General features: G+C 55.6%; 1 protein-coding gene across 10 annotated transcripts; it reads right to left on the bottom strand.

The window, feature by feature from the left end:
* Positions 1–1,033: 1,033 nt before the first annotated feature.
* Positions 1,034–18,399, bottom strand: MED25 (mediator complex subunit 25). 10 transcript variants are annotated; one of them, XM_040457803.1, is made up of 18 exons: positions 18,203–18,398; positions 18,061–18,106; positions 17,745–17,869; positions 10,038–10,136; positions 9,516–9,681; positions 9,078–9,240; positions 8,822–8,952; positions 8,442–8,529; positions 8,156–8,349; positions 7,608–7,736; positions 7,143–7,228; positions 7,007–7,064; positions 6,794–6,901; positions 6,484–6,672; positions 6,021–6,092; positions 5,670–5,888; positions 5,182–5,362; positions 1,034–2,866 (listed from the first exon to the last, which is right to left on the bottom strand). In XM_040457803.1, exons 1-18 carry the CDS (start codon positions 18,334–18,336, stop codon positions 2,622–2,624), a joined length of 2,433 nt encoding a protein of 810 aa, XP_040313737.1. In that variant the 5' UTR covers positions 18,337–18,398; the 3' UTR covers positions 1,034–2,621. The 10 variants fall into 10 exon arrangements, with proteins under 10 accessions (XP_040313737.1, XP_040313741.1, XP_040313738.1 ...); XM_040457807.1 differs by having other exon boundaries at positions 1,034–2,737; XM_040457804.1 differs by having other exon boundaries at positions 9,516–9,636.
* Positions 18,400–22,234: the final 3,835 nt, after the last annotated feature.

Raw genomic sequence — 22,234 nt, 5'->3', positions numbered from 1 at the left:
TCTACAAAGTAGCCTCGATACTACCCTGCACTCAGAGAAAACCTTTCCCAAAAGACTCATTACTGGTGATGGCTGGTTCTAGGGCGCTTAAGCACTTAGCCGACCGTCTTTCCCTGTATGGACCGTGAGGTGAGCAGGTGAGCCCTAGGTGTCTAAACGTTCTCTCCCGGGACATTCTAGCAACCCTGGGTTTTCCTCTGCCTCACCTGGGGAACACGCACCCGTGAATACGTCAGGACGGTCCCTTTGGCTCGCGTCCCCGGGTGTTGAGGTCGAGAGGCCCTCGCTGGCCAGACACGGACAAACGAGCGACTGGAAACGTTTCTCTTCGATCAGTTTCTCCTGGACCCCAACCTGCAAGGCTATTCGGCCAGGTGGAAACAGCGCCGGCTGCTCCCTCCTGGTCTCTCTGCGGCCAACGTGGCGATCGCGCCCTCCTGGAAACACTCCGCTTCCACGACACTCGCCTCGTCCTCCTGCCTCCTGGCTCCCTGCCCAACCTGACGTGTGGCTCTGTCCCAGGGCTGTCCTTGTCCCCGTGTCTTCTCCTTCTTCCAGAGGTCGCAAAATGGCGGCCCGGTGGCCTCGTCAGACCCACAAGCGGATTTTGTTTGGTCCTCACAGTGTTTTTGGTTGCAATTTGAGTGCCGTTAGGTGGGGCAAGCACTCGACAAGTTCGCCACGGTCCCCGTCACTCCCTATTGTCTTCCACCCGTCCGCTTCACGCATTTCCATCACCTGCCTGGTCCCTGAAGCCATCTGAGTTTTCAAAAGCCCCTGCTACACACGCTGCCTGGGAAACGTCACCCGCTTGCCCTTCAACTACCACCGGCGTCTCCCACTCCACCTTTCGTCTGCAGGACAGTCACCCAGGGAGCTCGTTCAAAGGTGGCCGATTCCCAGCCTCCCTCCCTCCCCCAGATTTCACTCAGCAGAGCCAGGGCAGGACGGTCAACTCAAATGCCTACGGGGGCCAGGCGGGCCACATAAATGAGTGAACTAGCCAGGCATGACAAAAGTCGACGGCCAGAAATATCATCAAATTGTATCTTTACTGAACGATGGCGAATGCACGGAACACAATACAAACATGTGTGATACTGGCGTTCATATTTCAAATTCAAAATTGAAAAAATACAGATTGAAAAATAGAAATATTTAATTATTAAAATTTTCTCTTTCGTTACTTCTGTTGCTCCTTTGATTTGAAGCCAAAGGCTGACATCATCCCTTCCGCACCGAGAGGTCAACGTCAGGCCTTTGGATGTCACGGTGGGACGGGACGGGCAGTTTAGAATTCAACCCTGAATCCTGAACTGGGAACGGTATTTCGTTTGATTCAGTTTTGTAACGGAAAACAGCCGTTCGCAGGCGTGGGTACTTCCAGACACAGAGACTCAAAACAACTACTGGGGAGAGTTGTACGGCTGTGATCTTCACCAGAATCACATCTAGGAAACCAGCACCCTATTGCACTGTGGTTCAGTAACTGCTCGGGTCTGCATTCACACGATCGACAGCAACCCGCAAAGGCCAACCGCACAGTGTTAGTTCCTTTTCACAAAGTCTGGATGCAGAGAGCCTTTAGGGGAATTTGGTCTTGAAGCCCACAGTCTGGGTGAATGCGGTCCAGGCCGTGTCTTTCGCTTCTGGAAACCCAACCGTGGCAAAGGAAAAATACTCCTTGCCGACGGCTTCCCCATCTTTGCCGGGACGGGGCAAACACGATCATACATTCAGTAGCTGTTTGTGAACATCTTTGCAGAGAAACAGTGCTCAGAGGGGTTGTGACCTTCACCGGAAGTCTTTGACCGACCTTCTCAGGGGGTGTGCCCTTCGCTTCATTGGAAAGGAACCGAGGGGACAGATTTCAACTGTTCAGGTTCCTTCCACACCATCACGTGACGACCAGGTCACAGTGCTTCTGGAAAATACATCAATCAAGTTCACATTCAACCTGCCCACGGTTAAAGGTCAGGTGTCGTGTCGAGGACGTCCACGGTGTGTTCCGGGTACTTTGTGAACGCGACTCGATTCCTGGCAATTGAGGCAACGAGCCAGCTTGCGTCCTGGCCAGATGTTGCCCCTGTGACTGAGGAGTCCTGACAATGCCCACCCCCTCCCCGGGACACAGGTCATTAGGTTACCGCACCTGTCTGCCGCCGCGCTTAGGAATTCTCGCCAGTCTATGTGAGGCGTCATTTCTCTCGGTACATAAAAAATAGCTCAGCTCCCAGTGCCGGGCCTGCCTCGGCACCGTGTCACGGGCTTCTTCGGTCCGTCAAAACCCTCAACACCACAAATAAATAAAGCTAACCGGCTGGCAGTAATAGTTCGTGAGCGACGACAGAAAAGGCCACAAATGATCGGACTCTTTCAAGCGACCGGACTTGGAAATCCTCTGGTTTATCTTCGACTCACGGTGCGACACAAATGTCCGTTTGGCTAAAGAGACAGTCTCGACTGGCGTGTGTTTCTGTCCGGGATGCGTCATCCCGCTCCTTTATAAACTCGCCGTCTGTGGAGTTTATAATGCCCGGGGAAGTTCTTTTCTCGCTACTCTGGAACTGCGTCTCGCGGCCACGCCACGTCTATGACCTGCTTTCTTTCCGAAGCAAACCCTACTGACGTTTGAGGCCCTTTTTCAGTTCATTGAGTATCGCGTCTCGCGTCTGTTCCGTGTACTGGTCGAAGCTCTTACTGTGCTTGGATTCATAATGACGTCTCAGGTTGTATTCTTTCAACACAGATACGATTTTTTTGCATATTAAGCACATAGGCATACTCTTCACTTCCACAAAGAAATAGGCTCGCTCCCACTTTTCTCGAAACACGTGGCCCTCTCGGTCTCTCTTTCGTTTTGCCACTTTTGATAGAGACATGGGTACAAGAAAGGTTTCACTCTCCTCTGATCACTACCCCGGGAACAACCACAGCGCAAGCCCAAAGGCAACGAATGACCCTCTGCCTCGCGGTGGGAGCCAAACAGGAGTGGTGGGGACTGTGGCGAACCAGAGAGCACACGCCCCATCGATGGGGGCAGCTCTAGCCCGTTGTTGCTGGGCAGGAGGGCGGGCCCGAGGTGCCAGAACTTCTGACTTGTCGAGAGGAGCCAAGGCTGTAGATTGTGTGAGTGTGTGTGTTTGAGTGTGTGTGTGTGTGTGTGTGTGTGTGTGTGTGTGTGTGTGTGAGAATTATCCTGATTTTTACAACTAACTCGTTAGGAAAAAAATGCTACGTATGCTAACACAGGGAAGGCCAAACAAAACTCATCTGCAGAGTGGCCCATGGGCCACCAGATCGCAACCTCTCTCCTAGGACAGGGCCCAGGAATCTGATGTTCACCAGCGTCCCAAACCACACGGATGCTGGTGGTCCAGGCACGGACCACGTTCTGAGCAATGCTAGTCTAGAGTCTGACAACAGGCCGTGAACTCTCTGCCTCCGTGCCGGGCCACCCTCGTACTCCAGATCGTGTCTGTACCCAGCTGCCCCTGGGTGCCTGAGGACGCTCTTTAGGGCTGTTGCCTCGCCACATTCCAAACCTGTACCCTGCCACGCTTTCCCTCTCCGGGACAGGCACCGTCCACCCCGTCTAAAGCCCTGGGAGGTCAGGCTCTAACTGGGACCCGGGGCTGGCCCTCTCCTCATATGTGACCCTGTCCGCTCCTGTGGCTTTAACAATCAAACATACACCGTCCCCTAAAAACACATCCTGAACTCCCAACACGTCACCTGTGCCTTGGACATTCCCTGGACCCGTCAGCGCTCACTACTGGTTCCTCCCGCTTCCCTCACTCAGGGAGGTTCCCCCATCTAACGGCACCCCCGGGCCAGAAGCCCACTCCACCACCCCTTCACCCCTACTTCCTTCACATGGCGTGCCAGTCCCCAGACTCACCCTGCTGGCCCTCTGACTCGGTCCCAGCCCCTCCACTGGCCTCTCTCCCCCTGAGGCCACTACCCTAGCCTCCTCCCTGCGTTCCTGGCCTGGTATTGATTGCCCTGTCACACTCCACAACCCGGAGGCCCTTTCTCACAGTGGGCTGACCCCGGCCTGCTCCCTGCATGTGGCCTCCTGTGGCTGAGTCCCCAGGACAAACCTCGAGTCACCCCATGTGGAGCCTGGGCCTCCTCCCAACCCGGCACTTGCCCACCTCTCTAGGCCCTTCCTTCCTCAGGCCGGACTCGTGTCTCTGAACATCCCAAGCTTTCTCCTGCTTTCCCACTGTCCCCGCACCTCGATCACCATTGGCCTCCTTCCTCCCCAGCCTCGTTGACTCCTGCTTCTCTCCCAAGACTGCTGAGCCCGGCCAGCTCAGAGGCCTCTTCCGGGCCCACACAGTCCCCGCCCTACCTCCACGAGGGCACGCAGTCCTGTGAGCTGTGCCTGCCTGCCTCCGTGTCCCCCCCAAGCCAGGCTGCACCAGACTGCCTGACTCACTGCTGAGGCCCTGGCATCACCAGCCCGGAACCTCAGGGACATCTGCTGAAGCGAGAACAAGGACAGAGAGGTCTCCCCCCAGGTGTCCTCCTGCCCAGTCCTGGGGGACGTCAGTGACGGGAGCCGGGGCGTGTGTTAAAAGGAACTTTATTGGGTGTCGGGGGTTCAGATGAGATCCATGAGGATGTCGTCCTCCATGACGCTGGGCTGCAGGCCCGGCTGAGGAACCGGGCCCCGGGGACCCCCGCTCAGCAGCATCTGACCTGGGGGGCAGTGGGGAAGGGACTGCATCTCCCAGTAGTCCCTGGGGCCCTGAAGGGCCCTGGGCCTGCTTCCTCCCTCTTCCTCTAGGAGCCCAAGGTAATGACTTTTCTAGGAAGCCCCAGGGGGACCCATCAGAGGCACCTTCTGGCCCCGTCAGGGCACAAATGTACTGATTCCCATGAGCCTTTACAAGGCCATCCCCCCAAATACTTCTCTGGCCCTAAGACTATGCTTCCCTTCAGCCCCAGGACACGCAGGAAAGGAATCACGGAAAGAGCTCTTGTCCCACTAGGTCTCGATCCCCTGGGCTGTATTCTCCAGAAGCCCTCAGAGCCTCCCAAGAACCAAGGGGAGCCAGCTTCCATTCTTGAATCCAGAACTTCACTTCCCAGGAGCCCTTGGTCTTGAGGCTCTAGCCAGGGGCTGCTGGGATACCTGGTCCAGACCCCTGCCCTCCCCAGGGACCTCCTTACCTGGCAATGGAGCTCTTGGGGGAAGCTGTGCGGGCCAGGACTGGGCGGGTGGTGGGTGCAGGAGGGGGGGCCCCAGCTGGGGTTGCCCCAGGCCCTGGTGTGGTGGGGGCAGCAGTGCAGGAGCCCCTGGTGGCTGGAGATGGTGGAGGGAGGCTTGGGGTGGGGGCACGCCAGTCTGGGGCTGGGAGATCAAAGAAAGTGGCTCAGAAGACCCCAGCAGAGAGCCCCCCACCCCACCAAGCAGCCTCTAGCACAGAAGTTGCCCCGAGAACATCTCATCCAGTGGTTGGGGGTCAGGGGTGGTCTTTCTTCAAAGGAATCTTAAAAGAAGCCCATGTAAGACACACAGAAGAGCCGGCCTGCCTGGGGCCTGTTCATACCCTCTGATCATAGCCAACCTCCTTCCTCCCAAACAAAAGGACCAGAAACATCAGGGCCCAGGGCCCAGGCCCCGTGGCTCCCATCTGCCCCCCACCCCTAAATCTCACCGGCGGTGGGTTGAGGAGAAGACTCCGCAGTTGGGGGTTGGCCCCAGGGTTCTGAGGCCGAAGGATGGGTCCAGGAGGGGGGGGGCCGGGGGCTGCTCCAGGAGGGCCTTGGGGGGCGCCCGGGGGGGCCTGGGCAGCACCCTGGGGCTGGGGCTGTCCCGAGGCCGCAGACGCCCCCACGGTGCCCTGAGGCTGGGGCTGTGGTGGGCGGAGCTGGAGCTGGTGGGAAGAGATGGGGGTGAGGGACGAGGCAGAGTCCCCACACTCCTTGGCCTCCGAGGTCAGGTCAAGATGACAGTGTCCTTTGGGGTCTCCCCTCCCTGGCCCTGACCCCATCAGCCCTCTCCTCACCAGATTCTGTGAGGGTCTCGCCTGGTCCTCCAGAATGGGGCCCAGCCCGGGGGGTGCCTGCTGTGCCCCCATCTGTGTGGGACAGGGAGCAGGTCAGTGACTGGGGGTGGGAGTGGGGGGTTCCGCATCTGGGGTGGAGAGGAGCATTGTGAGCCCTGAAGGGGAACCTGTGAGGAGCTAGGAACGTTCTTTGGGAGTGGGTGGTCTGGGAACTAAACCTTACTCTCCCCAGTCCCCAAGAGGGGGCGGCCTCAGAGATTTGACGCAGACACGGAAAATGGTACAAAGATCACATGAAACCGTGGGGATGGAACTGAACTCAGGCGGCCGTGTCTTGGAGAACAGTGGGCACTGGCAGTGAGCCCAGGAGGGATGCCGGGGGTCTGGCCATGGGGATGCGGGGATGTCAGGGGGGGCAGGCAGCCGTGGGGGGGGTGGTGTGCCGGGGGCCAGGGTCACTCACCCCGCGCTGCTGTTCCAGCTTCTGCTGCTGGACCTGCTTGTGGTTGGTAATGACCTGCCGGATGCCGTTGACGAAGCCGCTCTGGTCGTAGGGGATGAGGCCCATGAAGATCTTCTTCTTGGACGAGTACAGGAGCATGAGCACACGCACCTCGCAGGGCGCCGTGTGGGGGAAGTGCACGCAGCCGGCCTGGTGGAGGACGATGAAGCAGTCACCTCCCCACAAGGAGGAGCAGGAGGAGGTGGCCCCTCGCCCCACCAGGTTCTAGAAGCCCTACAGGTGCCCGGGTCCCGCCCAGACGTGGACTCACAAAGCCGTTGCCCATGATCCGGTAGAGGCCTTTCAGGGATTCCAGGTCCTTGTTGGTGAAATGGAACTGCACCATCCTTGAGTTCCGGAACAAAGGGCCCAGGGTGGTCTGGGGGAGACACGGGCCAGCCAGCACGCTGAGTGGGGAAGGGAACGGCGGGGGGCGGGGAAGGGACGAGGGCAGGGGCTGGCGGCGTTCTCGCGAGCCACTCACCAGCAGCTGCTGCGGGATGAGCTGCATGATGAGCTTCTGGGGCCACTGCTCGGTCTTCCTGGGGCCGCACAGGAGAGGTGTCAGGAGGGTGGCGCACGCCCCGGGCCACCCAGCCCCCACTCCCACAGGCACCTACAAGTTCTCGCCATGATTCACGTAGACCTGGCACGGCAGCGACCGCGTCAGCTTGGTGTTGGCATCTACCGAGGCGGGTTTGGGCTTCTGAGCGGAAAAGTAGCACGTGTCACGGCGAAAGGGACCCCGAACCCCAGTCCCCTCAATGTCTCCTGCCCTAGGCTGGGAGCCCCAGAGCACATGGGCTCCCCTGGTGTAAGTCCCACGAGCCCTGGGCCCCTCCTCCAGACCACCAATCCCACAAGCTCTGGATGCCATGATCTCCTGAATCCGTCCCGACCCTGAACCTAAGACTTCTTGGTTCTTCACCTGCGACACAGTTCTCACTACCTCCCTAGTCCCAAACCCTGAGTGAAAAGTCCCAGGCTTCTCTCCTCAGGACAAGTCCTATGGCCCCATAGGGACCCCGGCCCAGTCCCATGTCCTAACGGGCCACGAAAGCCACTTGGCTCCTCGTGCTACTCACCTCCTGCCACTCAAGGACCCCGCTCCAGGCCAGGAGTTTGTTGGAGACTGACTGCTGCCCACCGAGGGCCGGGGCCCCCAGCTGGGCTGGGGAAGGGCCGCTCACCCCGCCTGGGGCCACTGTGCCCGCCTGCCAGAGGGGGGAGGGAGGACAACAGAGTAGGGTCAGAGGGTCTCTCGGGAGGCACAACCGGAGGCACAGACAGACCGGCGGGAAGAACGGAATGCAGGTTCCTTTCTCAAGGACTCGATGGTCCCTAGGACCATAAACCTCTGTAGAATTTGAGGACTGAATGCCCATGATGCCCTGACTCCGGTATCCCTTAGAGTCCTCAGCCGCTCTCCCCCTCCAGGAGCCAAAGCCCCACCCACGATTCCGTCCCCACACCTTCCAGTCTCGGTCATCGGTGGCACAAGCCCCGTGAACCCGAAGACTCAGAACAAGACCCACGTGCCCTCACACCCTCCTCGGGAAGGCGAGCTGCTCGGCCTCTGCTCTGTTAGCGGCTGGAAGGAGCAGGGCGGTGGGGCAGGCGTGCGAGAACCTACCATGGACGGTGCCCCAGGTTGTGCGGGCGGGGCCAGGCCCGGGCCGGGAGCCACGGTGGAGACCAGGCTGGCCTGGGAAGCAGGGGGTGGCTTGGGGGCGCCAGGGGGCCCCGGGGGTAGTGGTGGGGCCGGTGCCTGGCTGAAGGGGGGACCCACTCCTGGAGCAGCTTGCTGGAGAGGGTTAATGGGTGAGACTGTGGGAGAGACCAAGAGAAGAGGTGGGGACCGTTGTGCAGAGAGGCCTGGCTGACCCCAGCCCACCCCGCAGCCCGGCCCCAGGACTCACAGCGTGGGCCCAGCCCAGCCTTCTGGTTCTTGGCGGCTTCCACCGCATTCTGGGCAGCCACCTGAGCTGCGCTCAGGTTCCCAGGGACCTGGGTGGGGAGAAGGTGATGAGGGCCACGCACCCCAGTCTTGGTGCCCCATGGGGTCATGCCACTGTGCCCCCACAAGGCACAGTTACGCCAGCTACAACGCAGCAGGAGCTCACGGCTGCCATCACACCATGGGGACATGACTCTCCGGCCCGAGAGTCCCACCCACCCTGGTGTCCCCGTGGAGACTCCCATCACCCCATAAGCCCCAACATCCTGCTAGGTCTCTCCTGAGAGGCCAGGGCTCCCGCTAGGCCCCAGGAGCATGTCCCCTTCCTGGCAACATCCATACCTGGTACTGCTGGGGGACCGGGGGCAGAGGCTGCTGGGGCGCTGCTGAGAGTGAGGCGCCTGAGGGTGGAGCTGGAGGCAGGGGCACAGGCTGCTTTGGCTGGAGGGGGCCTGGGGCTGAGCCACCCCCAACTGAGAGTGAAGGATGGACGACCAAGCCCCGTGAGAAGGGGTTCGAGAGAAGGGAGAGAAATCTAAGTCACAGGGAGCGTGGTGGGGGGCTGCCCCCCACCGTCCCACCGGCACCCGGGCCTCACCCGGCAGCACCAGCCCCCGCACCAGCACCATGTGCCGGGGGTCCTGGCTCACATCTGTCGGTGGCTGCAGTGGCTCCAGCATGGCCGGGGGAGCCGCCTTCTCGAACAGAAGCCTCAGGGCAGGCAGCTTCCGGGGAGACACGATGGAGAAGTGGATCCCTTGCTGCAGGAGAAGGGATGAGTGGTCAGGGTGGGGGCCCGGGGGCCAACCCCCAGGTAACTGCACCTGCTGGGTCCTAAACCCAAATTCCCATCGGGCTCTGAGACCAGTGACCACGAGACCTGGAGGTGCTGCCCCAGGGCATTCTGGGTTATAGCTCTTCCAAAAGGGGTCAGCAGAGCTGGCCACTCTGACGCAGGAGTCCGGGCCCCGGCACTCTCCTCCCTCAGCTCTGGGACTCCAGCCTGTGCCCCTCCGTCAGACTCAAGAGTCCTCACCTCCCCGATCTTCTGCACGAGACTCTCCGTCGTGTACCCAGAGTACGTGGTGCTCTCGACGGCGGGCAGCAGGTAAGGGGGCGAGTTACAGATGAGGAGGCAGACGCGGTGTGTCTGGCCACTGCCAGGGATAAGGAAAGATGTGGAGCCGGGAAGAATGGGGGCCCTGAGAAGGGACGGACCCGGGACCGGCAGAGCCGCAAGTCGGGAGTAAAAGCCCCACTTTACGGCTGAAAACACGGAGGCCCAGAGAGGTTTCTGACTCCCTCTAGGTTGCCCGGCTGGCAGGGGAAGCAGGAGACGGACCCGCGGCAGGCTGCTCTTCCCAGTGAGGACACTGAGACCGGCCATGGGCCAGGGGACGCCTCCCACCCCCCGCCTGCCACCCCCAGCGCTCAGCACTCAGGGCCCACCAGCTCCTCCCAGGGTGAGGCAGTGGGCAGAGTCACGAGCCAGAGTCCCCAGCCAGGTAGAAAGGGACACCTGGGCCCCACGTGGACCCCACATGCCGGGCACACTCACATCTGCTCCCGCATCTTCTTGAAGTCATCGAATAGCTGCAGGGCGGTGCTGAGGCCTTCCGCGATGAGGCTGCAGGTCTCGCCTCCCCCGCCCATGAACCTGCAGGAGGCCAGGCTGTCGGCCCCAGGGCGTGGGGGTGCCCGGCGGCCCCCAGGGCTGTCACCTCCCAGCCCCCAGGCCACACCTGGAGAGCCTGCACCTGCGTGTCGCCCTCCTCTCCACGCTCCACCACACAGGGACACTTGCACTCCCTGCTCTATCCCCGGTGCTGACACAGTGCCGGGCCCAGAGAGTGAGGACAGGGGCCGCCCGTCATCTCCTGTGAGGGAGGCCCTCTCGCAAGAGGCCCTGTCAGAGGACAGAACGGGGAAAGGCCCCGGACACCAGGCCTATGATCCCGTACTGTGTCCCCATCCCCGCACACCTCCCCTCTGGGCCATCTGTTCCCTCTTTATTTTTTTTAACTTTTTTTTTTTTTTTTGGGGGGGGGGGACAGAGAGAGACAGAGCATGAACGGGGGAGGGGCAGAGAGAGAGGGAGACACAGAATCGGAAACAGGCTCCAGGCTCCGAGCCATCAGCCCAGAGCCCGACGCGGGGCTCTAACTCACGGACCGCGAGATCGTGACCTGGCTGAAGTCGGACGCCTAACCGACTGCGCCACCCAGGCGCCCCATCTGTTCCCTCTTTAAAGCCAGCCCTGGCCCCAGCCCATGCCCCCCACCGGCCCTAAATACGGGGGCCTCCGCTGTCCGTCCTCCCAGCATCGAAGGCTGACCTGTGTCTGTCCCCCTCCACAAGAGATATGGAAATCCTAACCCCAGTAGCTCAGAATGCGCCCTTATTTGGAAACAGGGTGTCTACAGAAGTTATAGACTATGCTGAGGTCCAAGGGTGGGCCCTAATCCGGTATGACCCACGTCCTTATGGTCAAAACAGGGAAATGTAGACACGGAGACAGACATGCTCAGAGGAAAGACAACGCAGACATATGGGGAGAATGCCACATGGGAGACTGGAGTCACACAATCACAAGCCAAGGACCGCCTGGGGACACCAGACCCTGGAAAAGGCAAGGAAGGATCTTCCTTCCCCTACAGGCTCCAGAGGGAGCACGGCCCTGCTCCAAACCCTGATCGCAGACTTCTGGCTCCTGAACTGTGGGTCACTACCTTTCTGTGGCTCTAAGCCAACCCGTTTTTACTGCTTCATTATGGCAGCCCCAGGAAACGAATACACAGGCCCGGGTTTCTCTTGCATCTGACATGGAGACAGGTCACCAGAGCCCATCTCCTGTGGGGCACGGTATAGGGAAGGCCTCTATCCGTGTGAGGCTGTTGTCATGATTCTTCAGGTCACATGGCTGTGAGGCTGACTCTGCCACAGGGAACGTTTGTGCAGGTAGGGCCCCTCTCTGGGAGATTTGAGGGCTCTGTCCCCTTGAATTGTGTGGCCCCTGCACTGGGGCCACACATGCACACATCTGAGTCCTCTCTTACCCCCCGCCCCCCGAGTCTGACATGAGGGAGACATTGGAAAACATGAGTTAAAAACGAATTGTCGGGGGGACACCTGGATGGCTCAGTTGAGTGTCAGACTCTTTTTTTTTTTTTTTTTTTTTAATGTTTATTTTTGAGAGAGAGAGAAGAGAGGGCAGACAGAGAGAATCCCAACCAGGCTCTGCACTGTCAGCACAGAGCCCAACTCAGGGCTCGAACTCACAAACTGTGAGATCGAGACCTAAGCCAAAACCAAGAGGCAGACACTTAAATCGATTGAGCCACCCAGGCGATCCTGAGAGTCCAACTCGGTTTCGGTTAAGGTCATGATCCCAGGGTCTTGGGATGGAGTCCTGTGTCGGGCTCTGCACTGAGTGTGGAACCTGCTTAAGATTCTCTCTCCCTCCCTCTGCCCCTCCTCTGTGCATGGAGGTGCTCTCTCTCTCCCTCTCTCTTTAAAATGGGGTGGGGGGGCCTGAATGGCCATGGGGGCCTGGCTAGCTCGATGAGTAGAGGATGCAATGCTTGATCTTGGGGCTGGAGTTCGAGCTCCATGTGTGGCATAGCTTACTTAAAATTTAAAAAAAAAAAAAAAAATTGAAAACAAACAGCTACCGATCCAACCATGTCCGTTAAGGCCAGAATAAAGCCAAGCTCTTATCTGGGCATCCGGGGCCCTCTGTGCCCCGGGCTCTGCCCAACTACCTGCTCCATCCTTCTGTGGGTACGTCTTCCAGAATGTCTCACGTGTCCCTGGTCTCCGCAATCTGCCACACAACCAGTCCTCTGCCTGTGCTACCCACCGCCCCATGACCACATGCCAGCCCTCTTCTGGCCCGGGAGGAAAATCCCTGCTTATCTATCCTGTGACCCCTCCGCCTCCAGCCCAGAATCCCCTCCTCCAGGAAGACTGACTCACCTGCCACCTGACTTTAGCGCCGCCCCACCCCGCAATCATATCCCACGTCACTGGATACTGCGACCGACAAAGCTTCCCTCCGTGGCACACCCAGAGCCAGGACGGCCTTCAGTGACGTGGACCAGGTGGCCTGAACCATCTCAGCACGTGCCCCAGGTGTCTGAAGACACACAGGGCCTCAGAAAACGCCTCCTGGACCAGTGAGTGGTGCACCAGCAGCCAGGCCGACAGCCACGGCAGCTCGAGCCCCCTGCTCCTTAGCCGGGGTCTTGCATGACTCTCTTTCCAGTTTCAGGCTTCTGCCCTCTGCTCCCTCCACGCCGTGTGTGCTTGGAGCCTGAAGCCTTCCTTCACTGCACTGCCCCTTACCCCACCCCACCCCACCCCCCGCCCAGCTCCCAGCCCTCCTCTTCCTTACCACTGACACTCTGTTCTGCAAAGGAACTTTCGAGACCACAGAGTTGGAGCAGATCCCAATGAATGAACCAGCCTTACATCCAACCTGCCACCGCTGTCTGTTCCTGAATAAATCAAACCACTATTTTCACGGGCCTTTTTGAGCCAAAAGTTCCCTGGGCTGGGCCTGGCCAGAAGGCAGTGGGGGTGAAGATACGAGCAACTGCTGCCCCGCGTGCAGGGCTCCTTTTAGGGGCACAGAAATGCTTGGGGACCAGACAGAGGTGGTGGCTGCACTGTGTGAACTTACGAAATGCCACTGAATTGTTCACTTTAAGATAGCCACCCAGGGGCGCCTGGGTGTCTCAGTCGGTTAAGCATCTGCCTTCAGTTCCGGTCACGATCTCACAGTTTGTGGGTTCGAGCCCCACATCGGGCTCCCCGCTGTCAGCATGGAGCCCGCTTAGGAGCCTCTGTCCCCTTCTCGCTGCCCCTACCCCGCTTGCGTACTCTCAAAAATAAATAATCCATTTAAAAAGTTTCTTTGAATAATCACCTCTGTTATGTGAACTTTGCCTTGACTTAAAAAGTAATTTATGGGGCGCCTGGGTGGCTCAGTCGGTTGGGCATCCGACTTCAGCTCGGGTCACGATCTCGCGGTCCGTGAGTTCGAGCCCCGCGTCGGGCTCTGGGCTGATGGCTCAGAGCCTGGAGCCTGCTTCCGATTCTGTGTCTCCCTCTCTCTCTGCCCCTCCCCCGTTCATGCTCTGTCTCTCTCTGTCTCAAAAATAAATAAACTTAAAAAAAAAAAATTAAAAAAAAAAAAAAGTAATTTATGAGGGAAAGCGTGATTGGCCAATCACTTCAAGATCCTAAAACCTGCTTTTTGCCTTCCTGAGTGTAAGCTGTCACCAGCTCAGAGAGATAATGTAACGAATGTTTTGCCCAGGAATCAAGAAATGCTGGAAAATGGAGGGGGAGGAGGGGGCAGAAATCAAATCTGGCCACTTGCAAGGCAGGTTTTGAATACCATAAGGTTTACGACGAGCCTTCATTCCAAACAAGCCCCTCAACGATGCGAACCGTGAAATCAGATGAAATACAAGTGCCCTGGTGTCACGGGTGGGCTGACTTGTACTGCTTCCCAGGCCCCTTGCTGATGTGACACCCTGAGTCTGCACCGCCCGCTTTCACGGGGTAGTAAGTCCTTGGAGGTACTGGCCGAAATGAATGAATGATAACAGCAGCCAGGCTTGCCCCACCCAGCTTGCCCCACCCCACGTGAACACGTGAACACCCCACGTGAACACCCCCTCCTGGAGGGCCAGGACCTGGCCTGTCTCATGTCCCCAACTCCTCACGGCCTAGGACAGTTTGCTCCACAAACATCCATTGCATGAGTGAACGAACGCGGGCATGCACGAACAGACTGTCACGATGCTAGGGAGAAAACGCTCAGGGCTCTTTTCTTTCTACCTCTGTTGCTTTGGATTCTGGGTCACTTGCTGCAGAGGAGGAGGGGGGAAACCCACCTCTCTTGAAAGAAAGGAAATGGAACAGCAGAAATAAATCCTCTCAAAGCAAGGACGTTTCAAAAGTCACATCGCCTGCTTTGTAACTTAAGTTGCGGACATTCTGGGAGAAGATAAGATTTCCTCTCCGAGTGGGAACAAAACCCGCTGACTCTCTTTGTGATCTCTGTGCCAGACCTCCCGGAAACGTCACAGAAACCAGAGCGAGATGGTTACATAGGACTTGGTAAAACAATGACCGCTGCGAACGGTAGATAATGGCTTAAAATGTTTATCAGCTGACTGGGAGGACTCCACAGTGAGCGCACAGCATACAAAGCTTTTTCACTTGGTTAAAAGTACAGTGTATTCTAAGATGATTAAGGGGGAGGCATGGATGTGTGCTGAATGTGCTCAGAAACTACTTCCCTCTTCTCTTCCAGATGCTTTGGAAAGATTTATCTATTTATTTATTTGGTTTTTTCAACGTTTCAGTCCTTACTTAACTAGTCTCCACAGACATCGTGGGGCCTGAACTCACTACCCCAAGATCAAGAGTCGCATGCTCTTCCGACTGAGCCAGGTGCCCCTCAACGCCCAACCATGGAAAGTTTTTTTTTTTTTTTTTTTTAACGTTTATTTATTTTTGGGACAGAGAGAGACAGAGCATGAACGGGGGAGGGGCAGAGAGAGAGGGAGACACAGAATCGGAAGCAGGCTCCAGGCTCCGAGCCATCAGCCCAGAGCCCGACGCGGGGCTCAAACTCAGGAACCGTGAGATCATGAACTGAGCCGAAGTCAGACGCTCAACCGACTGAGCCACCCAGGCGCCCCGGAAAGTTTTAAATAAGGGGGTTTAACTGCTTTTCCTGACACTTAAACACCCACCAGAAGGCTTGGTTTCTTGGGGATGACCTTCTCCATGGCTTTCACTCATTCATTTACTCAGTCATGGTCTCCTGGGGCCTTCTGGGTGCCAGGCCCCAGCTGGAAACAAAAAGCAGGGGAACACCAGGGACCTAGACACGCATAGTCCAAAGGCGCGGGGCCAGGACAGGGGAGAGAGCAACTGGCGGCTTGCCAGAATCAGGGAAGGGGCATCTGAGTTGAGTCCCGCAGCTCACGGCTCACCGGGGAAGAATCATTAAGGACCATTACGCGTGTTCTGCACGTTCACTCACACATTCACTCTTTCCGCACGGTTTTCCTTAGACCTCCTTTGCGCCAGACCCCGCGCTTGGTGCTAGGGACTTGAGCGACATCAGACATGAACTTGGGCCTCAAGGACCCCCATGTCACATTATTCAAGCCTCACCACATTCTATCTCAGCAGTGCTCAGCTGGAGTGGATTTTGCCCCCCGACCCAAGGGGACATTTGATAATGCCTGGAGACATTTTTTGGTCACCGCTTGGGAAGTGGCTACTGGCATCTGGTGGCTAGAAGCCAGGGAGGCTACTAAACAGCCTGTGGGGCGGGCGCAGGACAATGAACGATTTGACCTAACGCGTCAACAGTACTGAGCTTGAGAAATGCTGCTCTGTCCGGACCACTAACTCCAATGACCATGAGGGGTCAAACTTGGGTGTCAACTTCCCAGTGAACGTGCAGCACCCAGTCCAGCACACACGGCCTGGAACAAAGCAGGCACCCTGCAAACAGTTGCTGCACAGACATGTGAAGGGACCAGCAGCCACGAGCCAGTGCGCTTTAATGAACTCTAACTACAGATCAGAGCTGGGGCCAGGCAGCACAAAGGCACGGTATGAAGATTAGCTCTGGGGAGCGCCCTGGGGGACTCGGTCGGTCAAGTGTCCAACTTCAGCTCAGGTCACGATCTCACCATTCCTGAGTTCGAGCCCTGCGTTGGGCTCCGTGCTGACAGCTCAGAGCCTGGAACCCGCTTCAGATTCTGTGTCTCCCTCTCCCTCTGCCCCTACCCCACTCTCCCTCTCGCTCTCAAAAATAAAAAATAAATAATAAAAAGATTAGCTCCTGGGATCCTCCCAGGAGCACCGAGATACGGATCACTGTTATCCATTCACAAACCAAGAAACTGACACAGGAAACAATAGCAACCACTAACTAACAAAGCACTTAAGTGCCACGTGCTGTCTTAAGTAGTCATCAAGTCAATGTGATTCCCAGAGAATGCCTACAAAGTCATGGTAGCCAGGTCCCTCAGTGGCCCCCACTCCTGGTATTCATACCCTTGGCATTCACCTCCCTTCACACTCCCCCTCACTGAATGGGACTGACTTCTAAACTGGACAGAACGTGACAAAAAGTAATGCTGTGTGACTTCCAAAACTTGATCATAAAAACCCTCATAGCTTCCTCTTTGATCTGTCGGGTTTGCTCAGTCTGAGATAAGCCAGCTGCCACTTTGGGAGCGCATGCCGCAGCCACACAAGTGAGCCACCTTGAAATGGCTCCTCCGGTCCTGCAGATGACTGCAACCTCATGAGACCCTGAGCCAGAACTATCCTGCTAAGCCACTCCTGAATTCCTTACTTATAGAAATGGCATCAAATAGTCAACATTTATTGTTTCAAGCCGCTGTTTTGGAATACTCTATCACGCAACAGAGAATAAGGAATACGATAAGCAAATAACACAAGTACCATTAACATCTTCCCTTTAGAGAAATAGGAGAGGGCCCTCTGGGTGGCTCAGTTGGTTAGGCTTCTGACTCGATTTTGGCTCAGGTCATGATCTCACGGTTTGTGAGTTAGTTCAAGCCCGACACCGGGCTCTGTGCTGGTAGTGGGGAGCCTGCTTGAGATTCTCTCTCCCTCTCTCTCTGCCCCTCCCCTCCTCGTCCTCTCTCTCTCAAGATAAATAAACAAACATTAAGATAAAAGAAATAGGAGATAAGCTACGTTAGGCACAAAGGGAGCAGGGACTCCTGGATCTCGGAGTTCTGTTGTGGTTTATCCGTGATGTGACCCCAGGCTGTCTGCACCCGAAAAAGCCTGTAATGTGAACATTCAAAATCCCATCCAAAGCATAGAGGGGTCTATATCCTGGCCTAGTCCCACCCACCTTGCACTCAGGCTTCAAGGTAGCCCTCTGAAAAAGAAAGACGGGGAGTACAGATGAGACACAGCAGACACCACGCGGAGAATCACACGGTACAGGTGGGGGCTGGCCCTCCGCAGGCCTCCTAAACTGGGAAGGTTGCTCTACTTCCAAACCGGATGGCAAAACTGCTGAGCACACAGAACCCACCACGGAAGTGACTTAGGGACAAAACTCCCTCCCCGACCGTTCAGCCACCCTGTGTGAAGGGATGGTTCCCGAAGCTCAAGGCAAGCCACCATCGGTTCATGGGCCCTCACAGGGTCCCCCCCCTCCCCACCCCAAGCACAAGGAAAAGCTCACTTAATGCCATCGAGCCAGGTGACAAACTCATAGGCGCTGCTGGTGGGAGCGTGACACTGTACGTAGGACTCAGGAGCGCAGTCCACCGTGTTGAACACCACGAGGCTGTACTGGGTCCCCCCATACTGGGAGAGGAGGACAGAGAAACTTTTCATCTGGGACCCCACCTCCCACCTCCCGCAGACACAGGAGTCGGGGCCCCGGCGCCCTCCTCCCTCAGACTCAGGAGTCCGGTCCCCGGCCCCCTCCTTCCTCAGACTCAGGCGTCCGGTCCCCGGCGCCCTCCTCCCTCAGACTCAGGAGTCCCAAGACTCACGTCTCCCCCGAAGTCCGTCTCAGCAGGAGGACCACCATTAAAGTACCTGTGGGGGTCGGAGGTAAAAGGTCGGGGTCAAGCCAAGAGGCTGTGGAGAACTAAAGTCGGAGGGCGGGGTTGGAGTCGCGGAAACGGCACTCACTCGATGGCCGGAAGCAGGTAGTGCTTGCGCAGCCCTTCGAAGTAAGGCCCCAGGTTGGCTGTGCCCTCGATCACAAACACCACGTCAGCCACGAGGCCCCCGGCGCGGGCCGGGCCCTCAGACCCGGGGACCATGCCCCGCGCAGCAGCCGCCACCGCCGCCACCGCCGCCGCCGCCGCCGCAGCTTCTGCGGGAGGAGCGGAAGTGCGCCTGCGCTGCGCGTGCACCGGCGCCGGACGTCTCAGCTGCGCTGCTGGACGCGCCCGCGGCCATGTTTGTGCGGGGCGCGCAGGGCTCGTTGGTTCTACCTCCATCCTCGTCCGCACCCACCGCGAGCGAGATGAAGCGCATAGCGAACCCCTTCAGGAGCCTGACGGGGGAGATTGAATCATTGTCAGGACTGTGGAGAGTGGCACGTATTGAAAGAGGCACCGTCAGCCGCCATGTTTGAGCGAGGCGCCAGTTCCGACTCTGGTCTCAATGGGAGGGTCAGAAGACCTGGTTGCTATGCAACGCGTACGCTGCCCTAGTTTTCTAACGGAGAGATTAGGTTTCTAGTTCAGTTTTTTTTTCTGGCGGGAGGAGATGGAGGGGGAGGGTCGCGTGAAGGCTCCAATCACAGCCTCAGAAATAGGGTTACTAGGCAACGCTTAAGGCTGCCGTCCACCCGGAGGGAAATGAAGCTGTTCTTCCCACTCAAGCCGAATTCCGACCCAAGTGGCGGTTGCTAGGCAACCCTTGATTGTTGTTTTCTGGGAGAGCAGCCAGAAACTGGCCTAAAACATAAATACATTCCAGGCGGATTAAAAATGTAAATGCGAAAAAAAAAAAAAAAGTAAATGCAACAAATGAAACCTTAAAAATAGCTGAAGTTATAAAGAAACACGCTGTATAATCCTGGAGGCTGGAAAAAGAGTTTATCATCACAGCAAAGTCAGAAAACATAAAATATTGATCAGTTTGTCCAAAAGTCTCCATGAACCAAGTTGAAAAAAAATATGATAAACTGAGCAAGTCATTTGTAACATACATGTTGACTGAAAAACTACACAAATACATCTTACTAATCAATAAAAACTTAGGAAAATACAAATACTTTTTTTTTAATGGTAAGAAGGCTCTTCCCCCACACAGAACAATTAAAATTAGCGAATAAACATCTGAAAACTGCTTATCTTCACCAATTAAAAAGCATTCTACCTTTGTCATGCTGATTAATGTTGGAAAGAATAATGTCCATGAGGGTGGGAGAGTTTGGGCTCAAAATCTCGTGGGGGTGTAAATCAGCACAATTTGCTCCAGTGCAATTTGGCAACGTATTTCAGAATAAAAGGGCGCGTTCCTCTTACATACAGTTGTATCACCACTTTGTCACATTTACGTTATGCACCACTTTTTGCTTTTATTTTCTTTGCTGAAGACTTTTTTTTTTTAATTTCATTTAAGTAATCTCTACACCTGAAATGGGATTAAAACTCACCACCCCGAGATCAAGAGTTGCATTCATGTTCTTCTGACTGAGCCAGCCACGCACCCCTTGCTGAAGCCTTTTAAAGCAAAACCCCAACATCCTATCATTTTACCTCTACAGGCTTGGCAGAACTCTCTAAGAAGTCACGGGCATTTTCTTACACAGGCACTATGCCATTATAACCCCAAACAAAATCATTTCTTAGTATCATCTAAATCCACGATCAAGGGGTGCCTGGGTGGCTCAGTTGGTTAGGTGTCCGACTTTGGCTCAGGTCATGATCTCATGGTTTGTGGGTTTGGGCCCCACATCGGGCTCTGTGCTGATGGCTCAGAGCCTGAAGCCTGCTTCGGATTCTGTGTCTCCCTTTCCCTCTGCCCCTCTCCTGCTCACTCTCTGCCTCTCTCTCTCTCTCAAAAATAAATAAACATTAAAAAAAATTTTTTTTACTAGTAAATCCACAAATTTCCCCAATTCTCTTAAAACGTCCTTTTCCATTTGCTTTATTTGCGTCAGAATCCAAAGACCAAGCACATATTTAGACATTATAGCTCTCAAATTTCTTTTCATCTAAAGCAGCTCCCATCTTTTGTATGCCAGTGTAATTAGATTTTAATAGAATTGTAAGGAAGATTAAATTGGAGAAAGGAAAAATGATCAACAGGTAAGAAGATTAAAATACTTCCTAAAATTAAAAATCTGCCCTAGCAGCTAAAAGGAAACCTTTCTTTAGATAAGCTGAATGTATGATCGGCTGTACGAACTTATTTTTTAAACATTTCCATTCATATATTACAAATGATAAAAATAAATAAATAAACAATTAGATATTTTAACCTGGATTTCAGCTTCTGGGATTATGATGGATTAGGTGCTATAATACTGTTTTTGCAACATTGGTGGTTTCTTAAGAGGTAGACCTCATGAGAGGTTCTTCAAGAATCCTAACCGACCCCCCCCCCCCCCCCACCTTCTAGGGCACCTGGGTGGCTCAGTCAGTTAAGCCTCTGACTTCAGCTCAGCTCTTGATCTGAGGGTTCATGAGTTCGAGCCCTGCATTGGGCTCTGCACTGACAGTGAGGAGCCTGCTTGGGATTCTCTCTCTGCCCCTCTCCAACTCGCGCTTTTTTTTTCTCTCTCTCTCAAAATAACTAAACTTAAGAAAGAAAGAAAGAAAGAAAGAAAGAAAGAAAGAAAGAAAGAAAGAAAAGAATCCCTCCCTCCCATTCCCAAAAAAGACAGAGAGCCAAAAATTAACAAAAAAGAAGACCGAGTATATTACTGCTGCATAGGCATTATCGAGAGCCTGAAGCTCGATGGGAATTGGAAAAGGAGTCTTTTTCTCCACCTAAGCAAGGGCCTCCCAGGGCCGCTGAGCTAATTCCAGGCTGGTAACACTCCTGCAAATCTGCACAAGCAGAAGGAAATCCTCCGCACGGGACTCTGCTCAACATCAAGTAAGGAGTTCGGAGTCAAAGGCCACCAGCACAGAGGCAAGGACTGTAAGTTAGAGTCCATGGGAACAACGGTTAACAGATGTGAGATCCCGGGACTCCGAGTCCCGGAATCGTTGGGTTCCTAATGTACCGTGATGCGCAAAATGGTGAGAGAAACAAAGGACGTTGTCTTAAATTCTCTCACGCTGGGTGACGAATTACCCTAAAACTCGGCGGCTTAAAACCACGCGGATTGTTTCGTGGTTTCTGCAGATCAGGAATCCAGGTGTGGCTTAGCTGGCTCCCGGCATCAGGGTCTCTCACTGGCTGTAATCAAAGCGTCAGCCAGCACGGACATCGTCCGAAGGCAGAACTAGAGAAGCTTGCTTCCAGGCTCCCTCTTGTAATCGTGAGCGGGGTTCAGTTGCTCCCAGGCTGTCAGCCCGAGACTGTGCTCGGGTCCATGGTCCGCTTTGGGTGCGTCACAACATAGCACTGGCTGCATCAGAGCAAGCAGGAGAGAGTACCAGCAAGAGGGAGAACGCAAGCCAGATGGAAGTCACAGTCTTTAGAACTTAACTTGGGAGGCCCCTGGGGGGCTCAGTGGGTGAAGCGTCCGACTTCGGCTCAGGTCGTGATCTCACGGTTCGTGGGTTCGAGCCCCGCGTCGGGCTCCAAGCTGCCAGTGTGGAGCCTGCTTGTCCTCTGTTTCGCTCGCTCAGTGAATAAACTTAAAAAAAAAACAAAAAACAAAAAAAAACACACACAACCAACCCAGGGGGTCCCTGGGTGGCTCAGTCCGTTGAGCGTTCAACTCCACTTTGGCTCAGGTCATGATTTCACCGGGTCATGAATTCAAGCCCCGCACGGGGCTCTCTGCTGTCAGCACAGAGTCTGCTTCGGATCCTCTGTCCTCTTTCTCTGCCCCTCCCCTGCTCATCTTCTCTCTCTCTCTCTCTCTCTCTCTCTCAAAATAAATAAATACACTTTAAAAAAGTTAACAAAGAAAAGGAAAACAAGGAAAAGGGAAGAGATTACCCAACTAGGAAACGAAAAATATGTTTTAAATTTGAAAATGGATATGGTGCTAGAAAGTGAAAGTCTGACAATTCTCTAATTGGAGTC

The sequence above is a fragment of the Herpailurus yagouaroundi genome, unplaced genomic scaffold (genome assembly GCF_014898765.1).
Source record: "Herpailurus yagouaroundi ecotype Mexico unplaced genomic scaffold, PumYag 220, whole genome shotgun sequence".
In the NCBI taxonomy this organism is placed as follows: Eukaryota; Metazoa; Chordata; class Mammalia; order Carnivora; family Felidae; genus Herpailurus; species Herpailurus yagouaroundi.
Note: the sequence above shows the minus strand (reverse complement) of the source record. Positions and strands in the feature narration are given on the sequence as shown.